The sequence below is a fragment of the Hyperolius riggenbachi genome, chromosome 8 (assembly GCF_040937935.1).
Source record: "Hyperolius riggenbachi isolate aHypRig1 chromosome 8, aHypRig1.pri, whole genome shotgun sequence".
In the NCBI taxonomy this organism is placed as follows: Eukaryota; Metazoa; Chordata; class Amphibia; order Anura; family Hyperoliidae; genus Hyperolius; species Hyperolius riggenbachi.
In genome coordinates, this window is record NC_090653.1 from 126,740,406 (window position 1) to 126,764,161 (window position 23,756).

The following is a 23,756-nucleotide window of genomic DNA, read 5'->3' on the forward strand; positions in this document are numbered from 1 at the left end:
TAGTGAACACATCAAATACCAGCTGGGCCCCCACATCTCCAGGGCCCCATAGCAGTTGCTATGGCTATTGCTACATCCCTGACCACAGCTTACTGCAGTCTTTATGAAGCACCTTTGCTTGTTATTAAAGGACAACTATCAAAGTTAACTAAAATTCTAAATGCCACATATACTGTATTTCCAGCAATTACTAGCAAATAGCAATACAAAGGCTTTTTTTCATCTCTTCATGTTTTATATGAAGAAAATATGAAATTTACAGAGAACAGTTTTTACTGTGGGCATTACTATGGAGGAGTGTGTCCAGCACATCCAGCATACTGAAAACAATCTTCACTGGCTAGAATCCTGTGAGTAAAATGTGTTCAGAATGATAGAAAGCAGATATATAGTATCTAATAGGTGTGTACATAACTCATCAGCTGAAGATCTGTGTTCCTGATCCTGTGTGTGTCTCTCTCTCTCTGCCCGGCAGTGTAAAGTAAACAGACAGGAAGATAACACTCTGCATGGGGGGGATGCAAGAACAGGAATAAAGTACAGGGAAGAATTAAACAGAGCAGGAATGACAAAAGGATGGTATTTACTTTTGACTACACTCCAATGGCAAACAGGATTAGAGAAATTATTTTCAAACATTGGGAAATTATCCAGCATGATCCAGATTTGTCCCAGGAGGTGGGAGGACCGCCCCGGGTGGCGTTCAAGAGAGCTCCCACTAGGGATGGTCGCTGGATTCCACGGAATTCTAAATTCCGCGATTCCGGACAGAATTGGGCCAATTCCGATTCCGGCGGTCGGAACGGAATTGCTATAACTCTAAAACGGAGTACCGCGGAAAATGTTTTAATTCCGCGGAATTTTACGGAATTCAAATTTATTTCCTCACCTATCTATTTTCTCCCTTCCTCCCTTTCTCCCTCCCATTCCCTCCTCCCTCCGGTCTCATCTTCCAGGGAATTGTAGTATTTCAAATGCCAGCTTACATACCGTGGCTGGGAATTGAACCCAGGCTGGGCTGGGAATTGAACCCAGGTCTCAGTGTGTGGTAGGTAACTCACTTAACCACTATACCACCAACACTACATGCTGAAGCCAGCCTAGCATGTACCATTATGATCAATCCAAGAGAAAAATTTGCTTGCTTAAGGATTTGTAGCATGTCAAAAGCCAACTCACATTGGCTGGGAATTGAACGCAGGCTGGGCTGGGAATTGAACCCATGTCTCAGTGTGTGGTAGGTAACTGACTTAATCACTATACCACCAACACTACATGCTGAAACCAGCCTAGCATGTAGCATTGTGATATTCCCAAGAGAAAAATGAGCTCTCTCTCTAGGACTTGATGCCATTGAACTGAATTTTCAGCTTAAAACCATCAACGGATACCGGCAGAATTTCACAGGCAATTTCGGTATTCCACCAGATTGAAAAAGCAATTCCGTTCCGACCAAACGGAACGGAATGACCAATTTCCGCCTAAAAATTCCGGAAAATACAATTTCGCGGAAAGCGGTGACCATCCCTACTAGAGAGAGAGAGAAAGAGAGAGATGAATCTACCTGGCTATCTGGGGTTCTCTTCGGACAACTGTTGAACACAAAAGGCAAGGCCATGCCAGGCTACAAATCCTTAAGCAAGCTAATTTTTCTCTTGGATTGATCATAATGGTACATGCTAGGCTGGCTTCAGCATGAAGTGTTGGTGGTATAGTGGTTAAGTCAGTTCCCTACCACACACTGAGACCTGAGTTCAATTCCCAGCCCAGCCTGGGTTCAATTTCTAGCCAATGTGAGTTGGCTTTTGACATTCTACAAATCCTTAAGCAAGCTAATTTTTCTCTTGGATTGATCATAATGGTACATGCTAGGCTGGCTTCAGCATGAAGTGTTGGTGGTATAGTGGTTAAGTCAGTTCCCTACCACACACTGAGACCAGGGTTCAATTCCCAGCCCAGCCTTGGTTCAATTCCCAGCCAATGTGAGTTGGCTTTTGACATGCTACAAATCCTTAAGCAACCTAATTTTTCTCTTGGATTGATCATAATGGTGCATGCTAGGCTGACTTCAGCATGTAGTGTTGGTGGTGGTATGGTGGTTAAGTGAGTTACCTACCACACACTGGGACCTGGGTTCAATTCCCAGCCCAGCCTGGGTTCAATTCCCAGCCAATGTGAGTTGGCTTTTGACATGCTACAAATTCTTAAGCAAGCTAATTTTTCTCTTGGATTGATCATAATGGTACATGCTAGGCTGGCTTCAGCATGTAGTGTTGGTGGTGGTATAGTGGTTAAGTGAGTAACCTACCACACACTGAGACCTGGGTTCAATTCCCAGCCCAGCCTGGGTTCAATTCCCATCCACGGTATGTAAGCTGGCTTTTGAAATACTACAATTCCCTGGAAGATGAGACCCTCCTCCCTCCGGGAGGAGGGAATAGGGAGGAAGGAAATAGTTAATAGCTCCCACACTGGCCAACCTACTGACTAGAAGTGACTAGAAGTGAGTTTGTGTCACATGGCTTAATCAATACACTCCCAAGGTACATTTTAGATGTGGCCATTGCAAATTTTGTCCCAGAATGATCACTCAAAAATATATACAAGTGGGTGGGATGGGGTTCCATATCAAAGATTTGTTTACGTGCCAGACAGAGTATGTAGTTTAAGTTCTTTTTTGCCCATTCAAAACATTTTACATAGGCCAAACTACCAGAATAATCAAAGTAAGAATAGGGAAGCACGTTAGCTCCATTAAGGCTGGGAAGAGTGGCACACGACTGGTATCCCACATGAGAGAGACACATGGAGAGAATAGCTGTGGATTGACTTTTGCAGTGTTGGAAAAAGTGGATACCCCTAGAAGGGGAGGCGACAGGGACAAGTTGCTTCTGAGAAAAGAAACTTGCATAATATTACAAACTGAAGCAATGGGTCCATAAGGATTAAATGATAAAACAGAACTGTTGTGTATGCTTGACCCATAACTTTAAAAAGGAAACTCTTGTATATGTGCTACATTGTGGGTGTGTGATGTGATTATTGCTCCGTTTTGACTATTTCTGCCCCCTGTACCTAGACCCCCATAATGATGACACCCCTGAGTTCTTATATTTATATTGTATCTTCGGTGTTGTGCTCTGTAGCTTTAAGGCTTGTTTGGCTGCAGTCAAGTCTGTAACACCTGGTTTACTTGTTTTTAAATTGTGTGCATTTAGGTAGCACTTTATGATGGCATTGGGGGAACCCGTTTGATGACCCCAGGTGCATTGTAATGATACGGAAACTTTATCCGTCTCCCACAGACTCTATTGACATGCTAACATTTATATGCATATCTATTCTGACATAGTGGGCGGGGCTAGGCGATTGGCTCCTTGTATTAAGGTAAATAGAGATTTGGCCGCTAGGTTTGGCCCGCTAGGTTCGTCCCTACCCGCACTGCCTGTTGGGTCCTGTAGTTTTTGCGCCTGGTGGAACGCTTCCGGCTCCTTCCCCATCCCATCTTCTCCCTTCACCAATCGGCATAAGCGGCAACCGGAAGAGGCGGGGCTTACCCCGCAAAACACCGGATGTCCGCGATTTGCCGTACTACATGGTGCACAGCGTGACCAAGCGTCTGGAGAGACGCAAAACGGCCGTCGCAAGCCCCGTTCGGTGCACGGCACCTCCATCACACTGTCACCGCCTAGACCACTAGATGGACACACTTTTGGTTTGATGTCTGCCATTTTTCCCCGTGCAATTTCTATACAATAAACAGGACGGAAGGTGCCCGGAGTCCAGCTTCTTTCTCTTCCTTGACGACTACTTTTAAAAATAGGCCTAACTAACACTGTACTATAGCTTATACTACACCCACACCATAAATTATGTACAAATTATGAAATACAGTGATCAAAAACAAATTAAAACAAATAAAGACAAATCTAACTTAAAGAGAGCCCGAGGTGGGCTAAAAAAATGAACAAAAAAAAGTAGGCTACCTGATCCGCGGGGCTGAGCGGATCAGGTAGCCACAAAAACCGCCGATCCCGTGTTTACCTCCGAGTTAGTGACAAATCTTGTTGCTAAACTCGGGGACTATAGCGCGGCAGTGGGGGGGGGGGAGGGGCAGAAAGCGGCGGTTAGGGGACACAGAGCCATGTCTTTAGGCAGAGGACATGCCTCTGTGTCCCATCTGCCCCCCCGAAGATCCACCTCGGGTTCTCTTTAAAGAGGAACTTTAACCAATACTTGAACTTCACCCCAATCAGTAGCCGATATCCCCTTCCAATGAGAAATCTTTACCCTTTCTCAAGTAGATCATCAGGGGAGTCTGTATGGCTAATATTGTGGTGAAACCCCTTCCACAGTGTGATGTCACGGCCTATATTTATATATATATATATATATATATATATACATATATTTACTTGTCAAAAGCATATATCATTGGGCGCCTCCTATCCACAATTTGTATCCTGCAGATCAGGCGTTTTTGTGGCCTACACTTACCATAGAAGTGAATATTATGACAGCTACACTTGTTTTATGACCCTTGCAAGGTGGGCCCTCAGGCTGTGAGAGTCTTCTGGAATATGAAAGGGAAAAGGCGTGGGGGGGGGGGGGGGGGCATGATTTGTACCCACTGCTAGGTTTATGGTAACTTTTTTTCTTTCTTTTTGTGAAAATATAAATTTTCTTTTAAAAAACCGTCTACAGGCCATACAAGCTACTGCTAATACAGACAAATATTATATTTCATATTTTAGAATGTCTTTATAGGTCAGGCACAATATTACTAATAAAGGTAGTTTAGAAATGATTCTGATAAAGGAACTTATTGCTGTAAATGGCTGTAAGCTGTTGTCTCCCAGGGGATCCTATGTATTCATACAAAGATTAATGGGAGTTCATTGGGCCAATGAGTGTTCATTTAGGAATGAGAGTCCCCAAATACCAGCATATCCAGCCGATAGACCCGAGAGATGGGACACAAGTAATAGATTTGGCTACTGCCATTAAGGTCAGTTATGAAGGATGCAGACATATGGCATGTGAGGCAACATTTGAACTGTGTAGAAGGCAGCAGAAGCAGATGCTCGGTGACCTTACACTCTGAGAGAAAAGCAAGAAGCAGATAAAATCTAGCTTAGCTGGAAATTATTGGCCTGTGGCAAGCACATTTATTACATGTACTCTGACAAAAAGTACTTCAGTATAGTAGCATTCAATAAGGGCTTAAAAAGCTTTATCTTGATTACTTTATATCAATTGCCCAGGTTTTTGTGAATTCCTAGTGGCATTGTTTATAGCCAGATTACTTTACAGAAGAAATTCTATCCCACAAACTATACTGAATCTTTCAAAACACTAGAACTGTTCAGTTTCCTCACAAACTGCTCTCACACATCGGTGTGGGGAAAAAGGAGTGCAGCTAAGTGCATTTTGATGTAATTAATTTTCCCTCTGTAGATTTGTAGTCAACATTATGAGTACTGGGCATTTGTAATCAAATGTGGCAAATGCAGGGCGGGATTGCAGCTGCCCAGAATCCTCCCTCAGATCAGAGCCAGTGCCTTGTCTGGGGACAGGTACAAGTTAAGACACCAGAATATCTGCAGGTATCCTGCACCTCACAACACCGCCCCCTTTCTTTCCAGGCTACAGTTGACTTTGGATGTAGCAGGAGCGTGTGAACAGAGCATGGAAAAGCTCTGGGGAACTTAGCAGACTCAGGTATGAGCACAGCCCTGTGCCCCTGCTGTGTGAATGCTTCACTTTCCCCTCCATTAGCAATGTCGACTGTCTTCATTTTTATCTGTATCCAAACTGCTCCTGATCGATCCCGCTGTCGGTCGGATGGGAAATTGCACTATATGTACCCAGCATGATGTCCTATCCATATTATTATACTGTATTGTGCGTGGCTGTGGGAGACCTTTCAGGAATCCCCCCCTTGAAATTCCTGGGTTTGCCCCTGGAAGTGTTAAGGAGTGGCTAGTGACCGCCTAATGTCACAGGTGAATTGGCAGAGTGTGTGCCACCATGATGTACACTACCTCCAGTTGGCTGCTTTTGGGGAGTTGGGGGTGTGGTCAGCCTTCATAGAATTCCTAGTCTGCAATACTCCCACATACTGTATGGTCCTGACTGATAATGATTTAGAATGATATGCTTAAATAAATGCAAATCATAACTGGGAAGTATTGGGCCAGAAACTTCATATATGGCCAATAATGTTCATTTCACAGATTTCTGACTCTCTTAAAAGAGTACTGTAAGAGGGGGGGGGGGGAGAGTGGAACTTACCTGGGGCTTCTAACGCCCCCCTGCAGACGTCCTGTGCCTGCGCCGGGACAAAACGAACCTCCGGTCCCCGCCGCCGGCTCTCTTCCAGAATTTGTGACTTTAATGTCGCAAACCAGGCGGTGGGGACAGGACGTCTGCAGGGGGCCGCTAGAATCCCAGGTAAGTTCAACTCTTTTTTCCCCCCCTACCCCCCTTACAGTACTCCTTTAAGGTGGTCACTAACGGTCCAATTTCTAGTGAAAAATCTTTGAGCAATCAGAAATTCTGATCCGATTAGTTGTAAATAATCTCTATTGATGGGCACAATCGATTACGAATGATTATAAAAATAATCGTCCAATTGGATTTTCTTAAAACCAAAATTTGGATTTTCTTGTTGGTTGTGATTGATAGGAAGCAAAGATTGGTTCATTGGTGGTGTCGTGAACAATTTTTTTTGCTACAAATTGGATCGTTAGTGGCCACCTTTAGTAAAATCTCTAGCCCCACTGCTGCCTCAAGGCCCTGCTTATACCACCCTGGCTTGCTGCCCAGTCATCGATAATGCAACAAAGTGTTCAGGGATTGATGATCATGAAGAACAGAAGAAGCTCTCTGCAACTCAGACACTTAGCTCAGTGGCAGCACAGTGAATGAAGACCAGTGACTATTAAGTACAATCCTCCATTTTATGAAAAGAGTGGTGGTCCCAGTCCCAGTCAGTGTGGTCCCAGAATCTATCAATGCAGTTACCAGTATCCATGTTGTTTCAGTCTGTCAGTAGTACCAGCACTGTTACAGATGTTACAGGATAACAGATTGCTTAGCAAGCTCATGGTGAACCAGAACGCCTAAAAGTATGTAAGGAGCTAAAAAGGAACAAAAAGCCAGCTTAATAAAATGCTATGCAAAACAGAAGTATGCTTTCTTAAAACAGTATGTATTTGCAATTAATCAGGTTAGAGTGAGCATATGATGTCTCCTACAATGCATCACTGCTAAATATGCAATTCATCCCTTTGTTGTACATGTAAGCTAAACACAACTCCAGAACCGCTACCGCTTGAATGCAATAATATGTCAGCTTGTCAATTGTACAGAGCCACAATAATGTAACATGCATACAGACTGTTTCTGATCGGTTGGTCCCCAACCAGTCTGAAACTTGTTGGATTATTGTGGCTCTGAGGCAAACTTGTGTCCCCCCCCCCCCCCCACTTCTGCCGCCTGAGGAACCCGCCCCCCCTCCCCCGCCTCATGGGCGTCGCGAGGCTGAAGCTAACACATCATTGCTTTCTAGCAGTTCTGGGGGTGTGTTTAGTTTAGTCTCAGTCAGGGTTACTGAAAACTGCAAAATGGAGAAAAGTAAAAAGCTGTAGAGAGAATTGGAACGCTGGGACATTTTTGGGTACAATGGAAAGTAGTGACACCGTAGGGAGAGGTGCTGGAAAATCGTGACATTGGCAACAGTGGAACAATGGCACATTATATTTGTCACATGACTTCATGATAGAGATTACTTCCTGAGGCAACAAAGACAGCTCCTTGCCAGGTGAGATTGATTATCTTGATGACATTGGGGGAACCAACTAAAGAAACACTCGAACACATGCAATAATACACAGAACCATTTGTTTTTCTATAGTTCTTTCAAAGCAGGTAACAAACAAGGGGAAAGTGTATTTAAAAATTAATTCAGATAGCTGATATAGCTTCGGGAATATTTTTCTTGAATGCATCACTGAGTGCTTTAATGTACCGCCTGTATTTATATGGCTTGAATGGAAGAAAGTGGCTGTGACATGTGCAATGTTCCAGAAGCTGGTAAGTAAATGGATATGGAATGCAGCCTAGGAAGCAGCGCATGTGCACGGCATCATGGGATAACACAATTGCAATTGCTGTGCTTTAGTGAACAGAAACACATGAAGAATGGTGCCCTTTGGCCAGTGAAGGCAGTGCACTGTACCTTAGGTGGTGGCTCTTCACCCTGCAGGGAAGCCCAGAACACATCGTCCTTTCCCGGGGTTACAGGACTAATGACCATGTCAGACAGGGAGCTGCTGTAGTGATTGTCTCTGCTGGAGCGCAGATTCTCATTCTTTGGTGATCACAAACAAAACAAATACAAACACATGGATGAAGTAATAAACATCTAAAGACCAAAGGAGACCGCTCTGAATGTGACAAAATCCTAGCTAATCTTCTGACTAGCAATGTGCTATTCACATTCCTGCCTTGGACACAAATATACAGTGAATACTGGATGTTTTTACTTTAACCTCTTAAAGGGGTTCTGTGGAGGGTGAAAAAACAAACCCCAAAAATGACTCTTACCTGGGGCTTCTATTGCCCCCCTGTAGCTGCCATGTCCCAATTATTTGTATATCGAATATAGACGAATAGTGCGCGCTCCGCTTGCGTCTCTGGGAGCTTACTGTGTAGACGCAGTACTAGGTATTCTCGTATTGCGCTTGCACAGTAAGCTCCCAGAGACGCGAGCGGGAGCGAGCACACGTGCAGCCGCTATCCAGATAGAAGAATCTGTACTAAAAGGCCGACCAGGCACTTGTCACTTGAAGTGCTTTATTTTAATCTTCATGCCACAAATGATACAAAAACGTCATTCACAAATTGACATCAAACCTGAGGTGACGATGGTGTTGTGGTGTACAGGGTGCTGGTGACCAGGGAAGTAGATGGACTGCACTACAGCCGTTTCCCGCCAGACTGGCGCTTGTTCACGTGCGTGTGTCCAATGCTAATGACAGTGGCGCGCAGCTTCCGGGATAAAGTACCCAGGCCGCACCCCGGCGCGCGTCATTGATGCTGGAGTGTTTGTCTATGGGGTCAGGGGTGAATGGGCGGAGACTCACCGGCCAGAATTGCAGGAGTGCTTTGTTTATTCTCCCTTGCTAGCATGGGCTGCAAGAGATGGGCACGTATGTGCTGCACCTAAGTGTGCTGTGTATAGTAGTGAACGGATGGTGAATACCAATTACATAAAGTGATATTAAACTCTGTAACATTTACATTGTTTAAAAATACATGAATTCATTATAGAACTCATAGTGTGAACATATTGACACAAATACCGTGCATAAACTGGAACAGCTTTCACCCAGAACACATGAAGGCCTCCCTGCCATATGGTCGGTATCTCCGTCTAAGACAGAATAATTCTTGTATTGACGCTTTCGAGGCACAGGCGCAGGAATTTACTGAACACCTGGAAGCAAGGAACTATGACAGACAGTCCCTGCAAGAAGCTCAGGACAGGGCCAGAAAGAAGGATAGAGGCCCCCCCCCTCCGCAGAGGTCCTAAAAATAGAGGGAAAAGTCCCTTTACGTTTACTTTTGACTACACCCCCATGACAAAAAAGTTATCACAGATCATAAAGAAAAATTGGGCAGTAATAGCCAGGGATCCTGTATTCCAAAAAGATCTTTCCTGATCCATCCAGAATAGCCTGTAGAAGAGCCCCCACACTGGGGGATGTTCTCATGCGGAGCGAATTTTGCTCACCCCCAGCCAGGCATCCTAAGGGGAACCACAGGTGTGGCAACAGCAAGTTTTGTCCCTACATGTGGGAGGGCACAAACTACCGTATGGGAGGGATCCAATGGGAAGTAAGGGCATTTATTACATGCCAAACTAAGTTTGTTTCTTACGTTCCGTTCTGCCCCTGCCTTTTCTATTACATAGGCAAAACCACCCGACCCTTGAAAGAAAGAGTGGGGGAATACTTTAAATCGATCAAGTCGGGTAGGGGTTGTCCCAGGCTCATCGAGCATGTGAGGGAGGCTCATGGCGGAAGAGCGAGATGTTTAAGATTTGTTGGCCTCCTGCATGTCACCCCCTCACGGCGAGGGGGTGATCGTGATCGTGAGTTGACTCGGCAAGAATCGCGTATCATTTTGTGTACAGAAGCAATGGGACCACTGGGCCTGATTGACGGGCTGGAGTTGTCCTGTTTCCTCGACCTGTAAGCCTCCCTGAACATATTGGACCTGGCACACCCCACCCATGCCATGTAAGGAGGCAACATTGGGGTCCCATCTGTTTCTTGTCTTTGAAAACACCCCCCTTAGCCACTTCCGGTGATTTATCTATTTACTCTAGTTACTTTATGGCCTTACCTTGTGGAGGGTAGTAGAAACCACGCCATGGACTAAAGGGTAATTATACCCTGAGGATCATCAATAGATGACTCCAATGCCTTGTATGTGTGGCAGACATGGGAAGAGTTAGAAAACCAGCGACCTTCCCATCATGGGCGACGGGTTATCCCGCTGTCATTTTTAATGGGAATGGATAGCCCAACAAGGGCCAGTGGTGGCACGGGAGCATTGTAGTTCTTTCTAGCCCCCCTTCCCGGGATATACATCCCAGGACACCATGATCCAGCTTTTTACTGGTGCTTGTGCCACGCCACACATGCAGGGCTAAGCCATGGAGTGACCTGCCTTAAAGAGGAACTGACCTCAAAATATGAAAAAACAGCATTGCAATCCATATTAAAAGTTGTATGCAAAAAAAGTACAATAAATGTACAAAAATATGTAAATAACCTATATAATATAGAATAAATCATAAGCCTCACCCCCCTGTGACATAGCTTGCCGGCAAATGCCGGGCAAGCTCGCAAAGATCACTGGGATTCCTTCTGCTTTATGCAAAATCCACCTCCCAAGTCCTTACATCGCGAGAGTTCCTGCTGCTTGTGTTGACTGTGCGTCATCAAGAGGCGCACAGTGAAGAGAAAAATTCTGACAGGACAGCTACAGCGGGAGCTTCCGAGTTAAGAGGAATGTCAAGAGGGAAGGAAGAGAGCACAGCAGAGGATTACCGACAACTAGGGAGGACAGATAAAAGCCAGGAGTGTAGTGTAGAGGGAGAGAAGCCGAGGAGGGACATCAAGAGGGAAGCAAGAGAAGCACAGCATTGAAAGGAACGGACACCTGGAGAGGACAAATAAAAGCCAGGAGTGTAGTGGAGAGGAGGGAGAGAAGCCAAGGAGGGACAGAGGGAAGTGAGAGAGGCACAGTGGAGGTTAAAAGGAGAACAGCATTGAAAGGAACAGACAGCTGTTGCTATCTATTACTTAGCTATGCAGCAGAGAAATTACGTCATACACCCTCTTCAACCTACTTCCTTTAACCTCTTGAGGACCTTAGTGACCAGAACATTTTTTGACAAATTGACCACTGCAGCTTTAAGGCTACACCACAGCACACTTGTGACCCCCCCCCCTTTTCTCCCCACCAACAGAGCTCTTTGCTGGTGGGGTCTGATCACCCCCCAGATGTTTGTTTGTTTCTTTGTCATTTTTATTAATAAAAAATGTTTTTTTTTAACTTTCATATACTCCCCCGCCAGCCAATCCATGTGATCAGCTGTTATAGGCTTCAGATATGGTTAACAGATATTTGAAGTTGAAACAGGCTTGTTATGTTGACTGCGCAAAAAAAAAAAAAAAAAATGTACAGTGTACTTGTTTGCTGATTTGCAGTGACTAATCAAAGCTGTTATAGGTGTTCACTAAGGCTACTTACACACCAAGACGTTGCGTTAGGTGCTACGTTAAAGTGGATCCGAGATGAACTTGTACTCATTGCATGATTGTGTTCCTTTCCTACTGTTTATAGGGCATTCCTCAAGCCAAATACTTTTTTGCTTTTGTTTTAATACTCTAATTCACTATAAACTAAAGAAGCCACGCCCACAGGTTTTCAGAGAGCCAAGGCATTCTCAGACAGTAGCAAGGGCTCATAGGAGCTCAGTCTGGGCAGGAGGAGGGGGAGGTATTACTAGCCAGAGATTTCAGAGGCAGAGGGGAGGAGGGAGGAGGAGGGGGATTAGGTTTTTTTGCTTAAGATACAGATAAGCCTGCCTCTGTGTAATGTTTACAAACAACATGGCTGCTGTCAATGTATCACGGGAAGAAATTATCATATTCCATTAAAGCGGTTTGCAGCTAGATTTGCTGTGTAAACTATCTAAACTTTAGCGAAGATATATAGACAAGTTACTTGTTATAGTTAGTTTTTCATCTTGGATCCGCTTTAAGGTCGCATAACGTGCACCTAACGCAGCGCCGGGTGCTCTTCGATGTGGACGTCAGAGTGAGCCGCGTTGTGCAGCTCACTCTGGCGTCCGTGATGCGTACTCTTGGACGCATGCGGCATCACATGGTCCCGCCGGCCAATCGCTGCACAGAGCGGCCGCACCAGGAAGTAAACACTGCACGTCACAACGTGCAGTGAATATTAATTAGCCATGTGCCTGGCCGCTCTCCGCTCCTCCCCAACATGACTGCGCATGTGCAGACAGTCTAACGCGGCTTAAGCCGCTGTAACGCCGTAGCATGCTGCACTTCCTGGAGAACGTGCAGCGTTACATGTAACGCAACGTGGGCAGTGTGAACAGCCCACTTGTGTTACATTGCTGTGCGTTGGGGGAGCGTTACAGGCTGCACTAACATGCGCCTGTAACGTCCCTGTGTGGAAGCAGCCTAAAGGTTACCATACACGTGTCGATTTGCCATCAGATCGACCAACAGATAGATCCCTCTCTGATCGAATCTGATCAGAGAGGGATCGTATGGCTGCCTTTACTGCAAACAGATTGTGAATCGATTTCACTATGAAACCGATTCACAATCTGTGGAGCTGCCGCCATCCCCCCGCGTACATTACCTGATCCGGCCGATGCGAGTCCCCTGGTCTCTGCTGTCTCTTCTCCGCTCTGGGCTCCGTGGCTACAGCTTCACTTTACTTCCTACCGGGGGAAGTTTAAACAGTAGAGGGCGCTCTACTGTTTAAACTTCCTGTCGGGACAATAAGTAAGTGAAGCCAGCTGGGGGCCCAGCGCGGAGAAGTGACCGCGGAGAGAGCAGGGACACGTGCCGGCGGAACAGGTAATGTATTGCCGCTAGCGTCGGACATTCGATCGCCGCTATCAACGCACTCTCGACCCACCGGCAATCAAGCGAAATCTTCTGCACGGACGGATTGACAGGAAGGACCGATTTTGGACGGAAATCAATCGGTCAGCGTTTGCGCAACGATTTCACAGCAGATTCGATCACAGTAATCGAATCTGCTGTATATCGGCGGGAAAATCGTTAAGTGTATGGGCCCCTTAATGGTCTTTAGTTGCTTTCCACCTGTCACTTTGTGGATAAAGAATTATCAGCTTCCTGGATTCCTTGTGTTCAGACTTGCACCTGGGAGCACAGATGAGAGATTTTCCTCCCCCTGCACAGTACAGAGACCAGCAGAGATAGGGAGAGGTGCAGATGCAGCAGCCTCGGCCAATACCCGAGAAGATTTTAGGCTGAACTCAATCGGGAATCGCCCTGCAGTGTATGGGCAACATACTGAAATTTCTGTAATCCGATTTCATTCGAGAGAGATTTGTCGGTTCAATCTGCCCGTCATCACTCAATGCATGGCTACCTTTTGGGTGTCTCCTAATATATGTATGGACCCCCTCTACCAATCCAGAGGGGAGCCTCTGGTAATGGCTGCAGCAGGTGTGCAGAGCTGGGAACTCAGGTGCACAGAGATCTCACCAACAGATCCTCTGAGAGATAGAAGAATCCAGCAGGGGAAGGGGAGCCACTGGTAATGGGTGCAGCAGGGGTGCAGAGCCGGGAACTCAGGTGCACAGAGATCTCACCAACAGATCCCCTGAGAGATAAGATAATCCAGGAGGGGGGCTCTGGTAATGGGTGCAGCAGGGGTGCAGAGCCGGGAACTGGGGTGCACAGAGGTCTCACCACCAGATCCCCTGAGAGATAAGATAATCCAGGAGGGGGGGGGGGGCTCTGATAATGGGTGCAGCAGGTGGGCAGAGCTGGGATGATCCTCATACAGTAAGAGAGGTTTGGCGCTTCAGTGTAAAAAAGTCTGAATGGGTTTTTCTAAAAAAAAAAAAATCATAAATATATATGCTTCACTGTTAATGCTTCACTCTTTATAAAACTGACCAAATGTCCACTAAAAAAATGACAGGCACACATATGCTTCACTGATAGTACTTTACTCTTGATAATTTCAGGAAAAACGTTTTTTGCCAAAAAGCAACCCTTTAGATACACAAGTGCCCCCTTTTATCAGTTCACATACACACTAAGAGGTTTGGTGCTTCACAGTGTAAAAAGGACTGAACAAGTTTTTCCCAGAAAAAAACATGAATACATATATATGCTTCACTGTTAATGCTTCACTCTATATAAAACTAAACAGATATCCACTAAAACATATAACAGTCATTTTTACAATGTGAAGCACCAAACCTCAGTGTGCATGTGAACTGATAACGAGAGGGGGAGATTGTGTATCTAGGGTTGCTTTCTGGCAAAAACGTTTTCCTGAAATTAGCAAGAGTAAAGTAATATCAGTGAAACATATGCGTGCCTGTCATATTTTTTTTAGTAGACATTTGGTCAGTTCTATAAAGAGTGAAGCATTAACAGTGAAGCATGCATATATATATATATATATATATATATATATATATATATATATATATATATATATATATATATATTTATATATATATATATATATATATATATATATATATGTGATTTTTTGGGAAAAAACCTGTTCAGTCTTTTACACCGTGAAGCGCCAAACCTCTCTTAGGGTCTGATTCACAAAGCGGTGCAAACACTTTGCACGCCTGTGAAAAGCCCTTTTTCACTCCTAAACTTAGTTTAGGCGTGATCTGAAGAAATTCGCGCGAACCCCCGCACGCAAAGTTTATTGCTTCGCGCGAAGTGCCCATTAAGCACTATGGGACTTTGCGGCGTACTCGCGTACGCGCGCAAAACTTTGCGCGCGGGAGCTTCACGCGAGTTAGAGCACAAAGCAGTGATAACTTTGCTAGTGCAAAGGTTATCACGCCTAAAGTCTTTTAGGCGTGATAACTGAGTTATCACCGCTTTGTGAATCAGGCCCTTAGTGTGTATGAGAGCTGGGATGATCACCGACCTGAATAACGAGTAATTACGAGTGATTCAAATTAGGCTTAATTAGCCCATGTACTATGTACTGGTAGGAGAGGGGGGGCTTGCAGGGGGTGGTGACATAAGAGCGGATTCCCTCTGTCAAGCTACCTACAAGGCTACAAGGGAGGACAAGGGCAGCTGGATGATGTAAGAGGGGATTCCCCCTGCGTGACACCTATGAGGGGGAGAGGGGGTGTCTGATATATGAGTGGATTCCCTCTGCAGTGTTACCCCCCCCCCCCTCTCTGCCGGACAGGATACAAAAGGGGAGAGCTGCATGTCTACAGGACATGATATGGGATCTGGCACAACACGAATGGGGAGAGCTACAGGATGACAGCACAAGCTCTCACAGTGCAGGAGACCTAGTTAGAGAAAAATAATAATACTTTATCAAGGCATGTGCCAGTATAGTGCAGGGCAGCAGCAGAAGCTACAGCTGTCACTTTCCTGTAACAGGGCGACTGATGATGACCTCATGACAATGGGCTGTAAATCTCATTCTGTGGGCGTAAATGGGCATGTCTAACTCCAACTGTAACACCGCCCACAGAATCAGACTCTGCACCTCCCATGGAGTGAAAGCTGCAAAATGGAGGGATAGAGCTCTAAGATGGAGCCTGCCATTCTCTTTTATTCATAGTTGTATTGCACAAATAGATCTACTTTTATATTGCCCTTCTCAAGTGTTTTGTGTCTAATCATTCATTTCAAAGGGGTAAGGAAGCTCAATTTAGTGACTTTTTTTTGCTTCAGTTCCTCTTTAACAACTCCACAAGGTAGCCACTCCTGTGATACTTACCTGGTCTGTTCTCTTCCTCGCACCTGGGCTTCCTCTTGCTCCTTCAATTGATCTCTTATATGATAGTCACAAGCTGGAATTGCTATGGGATAATGGGTCTTTCCACTATCCTTTCCCTAACTGTAGGCTTCCTTGGGTCACCGAAATTAGACTCGAGACAATAGCTATTTGGGTGGTCTGAAATATGCAATGCCCAATATGCATTGACTCTGGTCTTTATATCTGGAAGGGGTGCATAATGATGGTCCTGACAGTTTGGAGGTGAATGCACCTCAATAGGTCTTTTAGAAAAATGCAACATACCCCCAGTCTTTTTAGAAGGGTTTGTGAGTTCTAAGGGTAATTTTTAATGCATACCAATAAATTAATCCCCTCTTTTATTGGGTGTAGGAGAAAAAACAGTTATTGCGCAATGAAATGTCACAATGGGTACATTACACGTTTTGTGAGCACACAGTTTATGCACGGTATTTGTGTCAATATGTTCACACCACGAGTTTTATAATGAGTTAATGAATTTTTAAATAATGTTAATGTTAGAGTTTAATATCACTTTATGTAATTGGTATTCACCATCCGTTCACTACTATACACAGCACACTTAGATGCAACACATATGTGACCATCACTTGCAGCCCACGCTAGCAAGGGAGAATAAACAAAGCACTCCTGCAATTCTCACCGCTGGCCGGCGAGTCTCCGCCCATTCACCCCTGACCCCATAGACGCACACTCCAGCATCAATGACGTGCGGCCTGGGAACTTTATCCCGGAAGCCGCGCGGCACTGTCATTAACATTGGACACACGCACGTGAACAAGCGCCAGTCTGGCGTGAAACGGCTGCAGTGCCGTCCATCTACTTCCCTGGTGACCAGCACCTTGTACACCACAGCACCATCGTCACCTCAGGTTTGATGTCAATTTGTGAATGACGTTTTTGTATCATTTGTGGCATGAAGATGAAAATAAAGCACTTCAAGTGACGAGTGCCCGGTCTGCCTTTTAGTACAGATTCTTCTATCTGGACAGCGGCTGCACGTGTGCTCGCTCCCGCTCGCGTCTCTGGGAGCTTACTGTGCAAGCGCGATACGAGAATACCTAGTACTGCGCCTACACAGTAGCTCCCAGAGACGCAAGCGGAGCGCACACTATTCGTCTAGTGCCCAGTCTGCCTTTCAGTACAGTGCCTTGACAATTGTTTTCCGTTGGTTACAACCGGCAGCACGTGCTTTAGCTTAGTGCTAAGTGCCAAGATACAGGTGTTTTACGGGTGAAGATTTTTGCTACACACACAACAGATGCAGGCTGAGGCCCCCACCCCCAGCAATATGTACTGAGTGCCGAGTGTTCCTTCCCTTAATGTACTACCAGATAGAAGAATAATTAGACCGGTGGTGGGCAACGGATGATTGTAGGAGGACTGCACGGGACATGGCAGCTACAGGGGGGCGATAGAAGCCTCAGGTAAGTGTCGGGTTTTTTTTTCACCCTCCGCAGAACCCCTTATAGGCAGATAATCAGCAAGATGCACTGTACTGCACTGTTTAAAATGAAATAAATAGGGCAGCCTCCATATCTCTTCACTTCAGGTTTGCTTTAAAAACCCAGTAGGGTTATATTTTACATTAAATTAAATTCAAAAATATAAATTCTGACATATAGCAAATAATACAAAGTAGGTGCACAATGTGACAACAACTAAAGCAGGGTAGCCCGATTCCTACATGTACCTAGAGAATAGTACCATGAAGATACCCAAAAGGGTGTGTGGGAGGCAATGCTGCTGCAGAAATAGGATGCCAGCAACAAGGCCTTGCATGACATCATTGCCACAGCCCCTGATGAATTTCATAGGGGTGGGGGAGGGGAGTTGGGTTTGGAGTTGGCTTTCTTTCCTTCTTATTGTTAGGTGGCCTTTAATACAACCGATGCTAAGCTGTGTGCCCTGGCCCATAGTATCTATTGTCTCAATAACACTGTAACATGTATAGTAGAATGAGGTCAGTGATGCCTAGGGACACACAGTGCCATGTGGTGTGGCCCTATTCAGTATAAATGGAGCCATGCACCGCAACTTTTCTTTTTTGACACATCACATGGCAGTGGTGTGCCGGGCCGAGGCAGAGGTGAGAGAGGCTCCAGCCTCAGGGCGCAGTGTAGGAGGTGGCGCACAACTCTATCTATGCTATCATTCCCCTATTGTGTTTGAAGCAGAGAGAAATAAGAAAAGGGAATACATGGCAATGACTGCGAGCCAGATAACTAGAGATTAAGGTGTTGGGGACCCTGAGACTCCTCTTAGTCTAATAGCAATCAGTATGTGACCGTTTGAGTGGGAGGGATGGAGGGGTGCACTTTGGTGTCTCAGCCTTGGGTGCTGGAGGACCTTGTCCAAGGTCTGGTAGTGTGAATTGAAACTGCAGATTTTCCTGGCTAGCAGCAGTTTAGAGCACTGAATACTGGTGTACACTGCTCAGCTGTTTACGTTGATGAATCCTAAATGATAAATGCAGTAAGGTTTTATTGTGAACACTTTATATGTTCTGTGAAGTTTAAAAACATTCCTATTCTACATTTCTGTGCTTCTGACTAGATGTTTTAAGCCATAACAGTGAGTGATCTTAGTAAATCACCACCATAGCATGTTGTCTATAACGTCCATTCAACCCCTTCATATGCGTACGGTTTAGAAAGGAAGTTACCTCCAACACGGCCCTTGGAAGAGCTGGTGTACAGGGGCTAGAACTGCTTCCAGATCCAAGTCTGCCATGTGCTTGTTGTATGAAGCTGGTCCACTTAACATGGCTCTGGTCAGTATGTTGGGATTTCTTTTCTGGTACCTGAGAAATTGTAAAGTTTACAAGGTTGAAAATGACATCCATCACATTCAGCTGCTAGCAACTTCTGCACTATTAGCCCAGTTGAGAAAAGTCTCATATGTGACTGTAGCCTGTTCCCTTACAGTGGAGGAAAGGGGAGCTAAAGCCCTGGTCTGATTATAGATGGAATACTGCCCTTAATAGTTATAGCTGTAGATATAGTGTTAGGGTGTTATTCAACCGGGTCATTTTTTTTTTATAAATTTCTAGATTTAAAACAAATCAGAAGTGAAAAAAAACCTGTATGAGATAATGAATTGTATGTGTAGTATTGATAATAAATGGAATGATAGTAGCAAAGATAAGAGTCTCATATTGTTTTCCAGTATATGACGGGTTAAAAAAAACAAGTTGTTATCTATGTAAAAGAGCTCCTCTGAGCTAGTCCACCAACTTGGTCAAACTCAGTCCTGTTTTCTGAAGAGTTTGAATGGTCAAGAAACAATGTGAAACAATTTGAGATAAGGTTTTACTGCAGCTCTGCTCTGTTTTACAGTTTACAATACAGAGTGTGGATTCTTCTTCAACTTGTTATTTTTAACCCTTCATGTACTGTTAACCGTGACCAGGGCCAGTTCAAGGGGCCCTGTGGCAAACTTCAGCTTTGCCCCCCCCATTACCCCTCTGCTCCCACGGGGCCCTGCTGCAAGTAAATTAGCGGCCATAATTACCTTATTCCTGGCGGGTGTGCGGGTGGGCAGAGGCTGCACTCGGAGACATGATGTTTCCCTCCTTCTCTATGACCCGGCGCATCATGTGTAAACACACGCCGGGTCATAGAGTGGGAGGGAGACAGAGTGTCTCTGAGTGCAGCCGCTGCCCGCCTGCTCACCCGCTGGGAATAAGGTAACTATGGCTGCTAATATACTTGCAGCAGGGCCCCGGGGAGCAGTGCGAGCGGAGGGGGGGTTGGGGGAGGGGATGAAAATATAGCAGGGTTGGTGCTGCTGGGGCCTCAGCAGAGGTTGGGGCCCTGGGGCAATTGCCACCTTTGCCTCTATGGTAGCGCCGGCCCTGACTGACAGTATGATGCAATGTTATAAATAAAGCTATATAACTAAAAATACAAATATACTCTTTTTTTGCTACTAATGTTCTATTTATTTTCTGTACATTGCATTATCTCAAATTTATTTTTGCTTCAGAGTTTATTTTAATGTTACTGTGGTTATCCATAAAGTAACTAAGTACCCTGTTCCACCATGTTCAATCACAAGGCCATAGTCTATTAACACTTAGAACTAAGACGTGCAGTTTGGACCATACAGCTTTTTTTAGATTGTGTCCCCATGTCCAAATAATAAATTACTGTCAATTATTTGACATAAGCTATCGATTCGGTTTCCATATTCACTCACTCTCAGAGATTTCCATATTCACTCACTCTGATGTGATGTATTATGGATATTGCTTTGTAGTCATATGATGTGGACATTTAGATACCTACTGTTTTAAGAAAGCCTGCAGGCTAGTGACACGTGTAAAGTGTCGGCCCTAAACTGTTACCTAAGGTACTGGGTAACAATCCCTTGCATGGCGAGTGGCGACTTTCCACGTGAGAGTGTAGGGGGCTTTGGGATGAATTTCCGTCTGGTCCGTTCATGTGCGTATTTTTACAATGCGTTAGAACTGAGTGACACCTCATTGAAAATCAATGGGCTGTTTTCATCTGTGTTCTTTATGCATAATCATAGCTGGAAGAAAAACTAACAGCATCCCTCTGTTTTTCATACACTGCAAATTCATTCATTGATGAAGGTCATGAGTCTATGGCGAACGCATGCCATATACCTCATACAAACCAGTGGTGTCTGGAACACTGCACACACAGAAATTAATCTGGACCTAGTGGCTAGTGGAAATTCACAATTTTTATAAATAAACAGTTTACCATTGTTTTTATATGGATAGATTTGTTTTTTATTATTATTACTTATATGAAATGCTTTACCATGTTCTGGAATGTTGGGTTGTTATTTAGCGCCCCTTTTAGTGATTTTTCTGCCAGATCACAATTCCTAACTTTCACCCACTATAGCCTCTAGCATTCAAACAGTATGGTGACATGGTAAAGTAGTGGTGATTATGGCGACATGGGCCTCAATTCATCAAGGCTGTTCGATAAACAAAAAACAAGTCGGGAAAATACCGCATTCAGTATTTTAGACTTGTGTGTGCTAATTCATAAATATTTTCAGAGGTGCAGTAGAAGTTCGGTCATTTCTTGAAGCTCAGTTGTCGGTAACAGCAGAAGAGTGTGAATTGTCTCTGTGTTGTTACATCTGTTCTCAGTGCAGAGACAGCATTACAATAGCAAGAGGCATCCTGACATCCCTTTAGATATACATGTTTTGTTATACAGGATCTTCTCAAAAAATTAGCATATTGTGATAAAGTTCATTATTTTCTGTAATGTACTGATAAACATTAGACTTTCATATATTTTAGATTCAAATACACACAACTGAAGTAGTTCAAGCCTTTTATTGTTTTAATATTGATGATTTTGGCAAACAGCTCATGAAAACCCAAAATTCCTATCTCAAAAAATTAGCATATTTCATCCGACCAATAAAAGAAAAGTGTTTTTAAAACAGAAAAAGTCAACCTTCAAATAATTATGTTTGGTTATGCACTCAATACTTGGTTGGGAATCCTTTTGCAGAAATGACTGCTTCAATGCGGCGTGGCATGGAGGCAATCAGCCTGTGGCACTGCTCAGGTGTTATGGAGGCCCAGGATGCTTCGATAGCGGCCTTAAGCTCATCCAGAGTTTTGGGTCTTGCGTCTCTCAACTTTCTCTTCACAATATGCCATAGATTCTCTATGGGGTTCAGGTCAGGAGAGTTGGCAGGCCAATTGAGCACAGTAATACCATGGTCAGTAAACCATTTACCAGTGGTTTTGGCACTGTGAGCAGGTGCCAGGTTCGTGCTGAAAAATGAAATCTTCATCTCCATAAAGCTTTTCAGCAGATGGAAGCATGAAGTGCTCCAGAATGTCCTGATAGCTAGCTGCATTTACCCTGCCCTTGATAAAACACAGTGGACCAACACCAGCAGCTGACATGGCACCCCAGACCATTACTGGCTGTGGGTACTTGACACTGGACTTGAGGCATTTTGGAATTTCCCTCTCCCCAGTCTTCCTCCAGACTCTGGCACCTTGATGTCTGAATGACATGTAAGAGTTGCTTTCATCCGAAAAAAGTACTTTGGATCACTGAGCAACAGTCCAGTGCTGCTTCTCTGTAGCCCAGGTCAGGCGCTTCTGCCTCTGTTTCTGGTTCAAAAGTGGGTTCATCCTTCCATCTGCTGAAAAGCTTTATGGAGATGAAGATTTCATTTTTCAGCACGACCTGGCACCTGCTCACAGTGCCAAAACCACTGGTTAATGGTTTACTGACCATGGTATTACTGTGCCCAATTGGCCTGCCAACTCTCCTGACCTGAACCCCATAGAGAATCTGTGGGATAGTGTGAAGAGAAAGTTGAGAGACACAAGACCCAACACGCTGGATGAGCTTAAGGCCGCTATCGAAGCATCCTGGGCCTCCATAACACCTGAGCAGTGCCACAGGCTGATTGCCTCCATGCCACGCCGCATTGAAGCAGTTATTTCTGCAAAAGGATTCCCGACCAAGTATTGAGTGCATAACTGAACATTATTATTTGAAGGTTGACTTTTTTTGTTTTAAAAACACTTTTCTTTTATTGGTCGGATGAAATATGCTAATTTTTTGAGATAGGAAATTTGGGTTTTCATGAGCTGTATGCCAAAATCATCAATATTAAAACAATAAAAGGCTTGAACTACTTCAGTTGTGTATATTTGAATCTAAAATATATGAAAGTCTAATGTTTATCAGTACATTACAGAAAATAATGAACTTTATCACAATATGCTAATTTTTTGAGAAGATCCTGTACTGCCTCTGCTCGCTCTGAATTTCTCTATTAGTCTCCGTTAGTCTTTCTTAACATTTTAATTCTTTGCCACAGCTTAGATGAATTTCCGAGAAACTTTAAACACGCCTTGCTTAGGTGATTTCCCCCACTAGCTACTCTGCATCTTCAAACAGGAACGGAAGAGGTTAAACTCTCTGGCTTTGGGTCCAATCAAAATCACTTGCAGGAGACAGGAGCTGTTTCTATTGACTTCTGCTCTTGTCAGTCATAGGTAATCCTGTCTGCTTCTGTGAGTTTTGTGAGTCCCACACTGATTTGGACAGACAAGAACTGTCTGTGTTATAGAGGGCTTTACCACATGCTGTAACCTTGATGAATTGATATTTACTGACATGTGTTGAGGTGTTTACCGCTCAAGTCGGTAATTTACCTCACTGGTCGGTAATTTCAGCTTGCCATGCAGTAACAGCCTTGATGAATTGACATTTTCCTAAGTGATCGGTAAAATCAGCTGTTTCCAGTATTACCAAATGCTGTAATGCTTGGTGAATTGACGCCATGGTATAGTAGTGGTGATCACTGTAGTGTGGACTTAGAGCTCCACAGTTCTCACTAAGTAACGTTACCTCATTACAGAGCTTTGCATTCAGTTGCTCTGAAGTGTGTTTTGCTGATTGCACGTTTTTTCCCATATGGTCGTGCTGAAGGAACAACAGCTGGGTCTGGTCTTTTGGCAACGTGCGATGTAACTTCCTTTGGTTTTGCATTTCTTCTATTTTCTGAAGAGAAGGAGGAAGAAGTTAGTGCTCTGGCATTACTTGAAAGCACAAGTCTAGCTGGTTAACTTTTAGATAAACTGGTGGAAGGTCAGA

At 44.5% G+C, this 23,756-nt stretch overlaps 1 protein-coding gene across 6 annotated transcripts in view; it reads right to left on the bottom strand.

Annotated features, from left to right (window-relative positions):
* NRK (Nik related kinase) overlaps positions 1 to 23,756 on the bottom strand; it is a 506,445-nt gene that overhangs the window by 133,324 nt on the left and 349,365 nt on the right. For 5 of the 6 annotated variants that reach the window (XM_068251057.1, XM_068251055.1, XM_068251054.1 and 2 more), the window contains 3 exons: positions 23,511 to 23,663; positions 18,800 to 18,937; positions 8,243 to 8,374 (listed from right to left, as the gene is read on the bottom strand). In XM_068251057.1, the coding sequence (XP_068107158.1) occupies positions 8,243 to 8,374; positions 18,800 to 18,937; positions 23,511 to 23,663 (423 nt within the window). The remainder of the gene's footprint in view (positions 1 to 8,242; positions 8,375 to 18,799; positions 18,938 to 23,510; positions 23,664 to 23,756) is intronic. The other variant, XM_068251059.1, reaches the window with a different exon arrangement.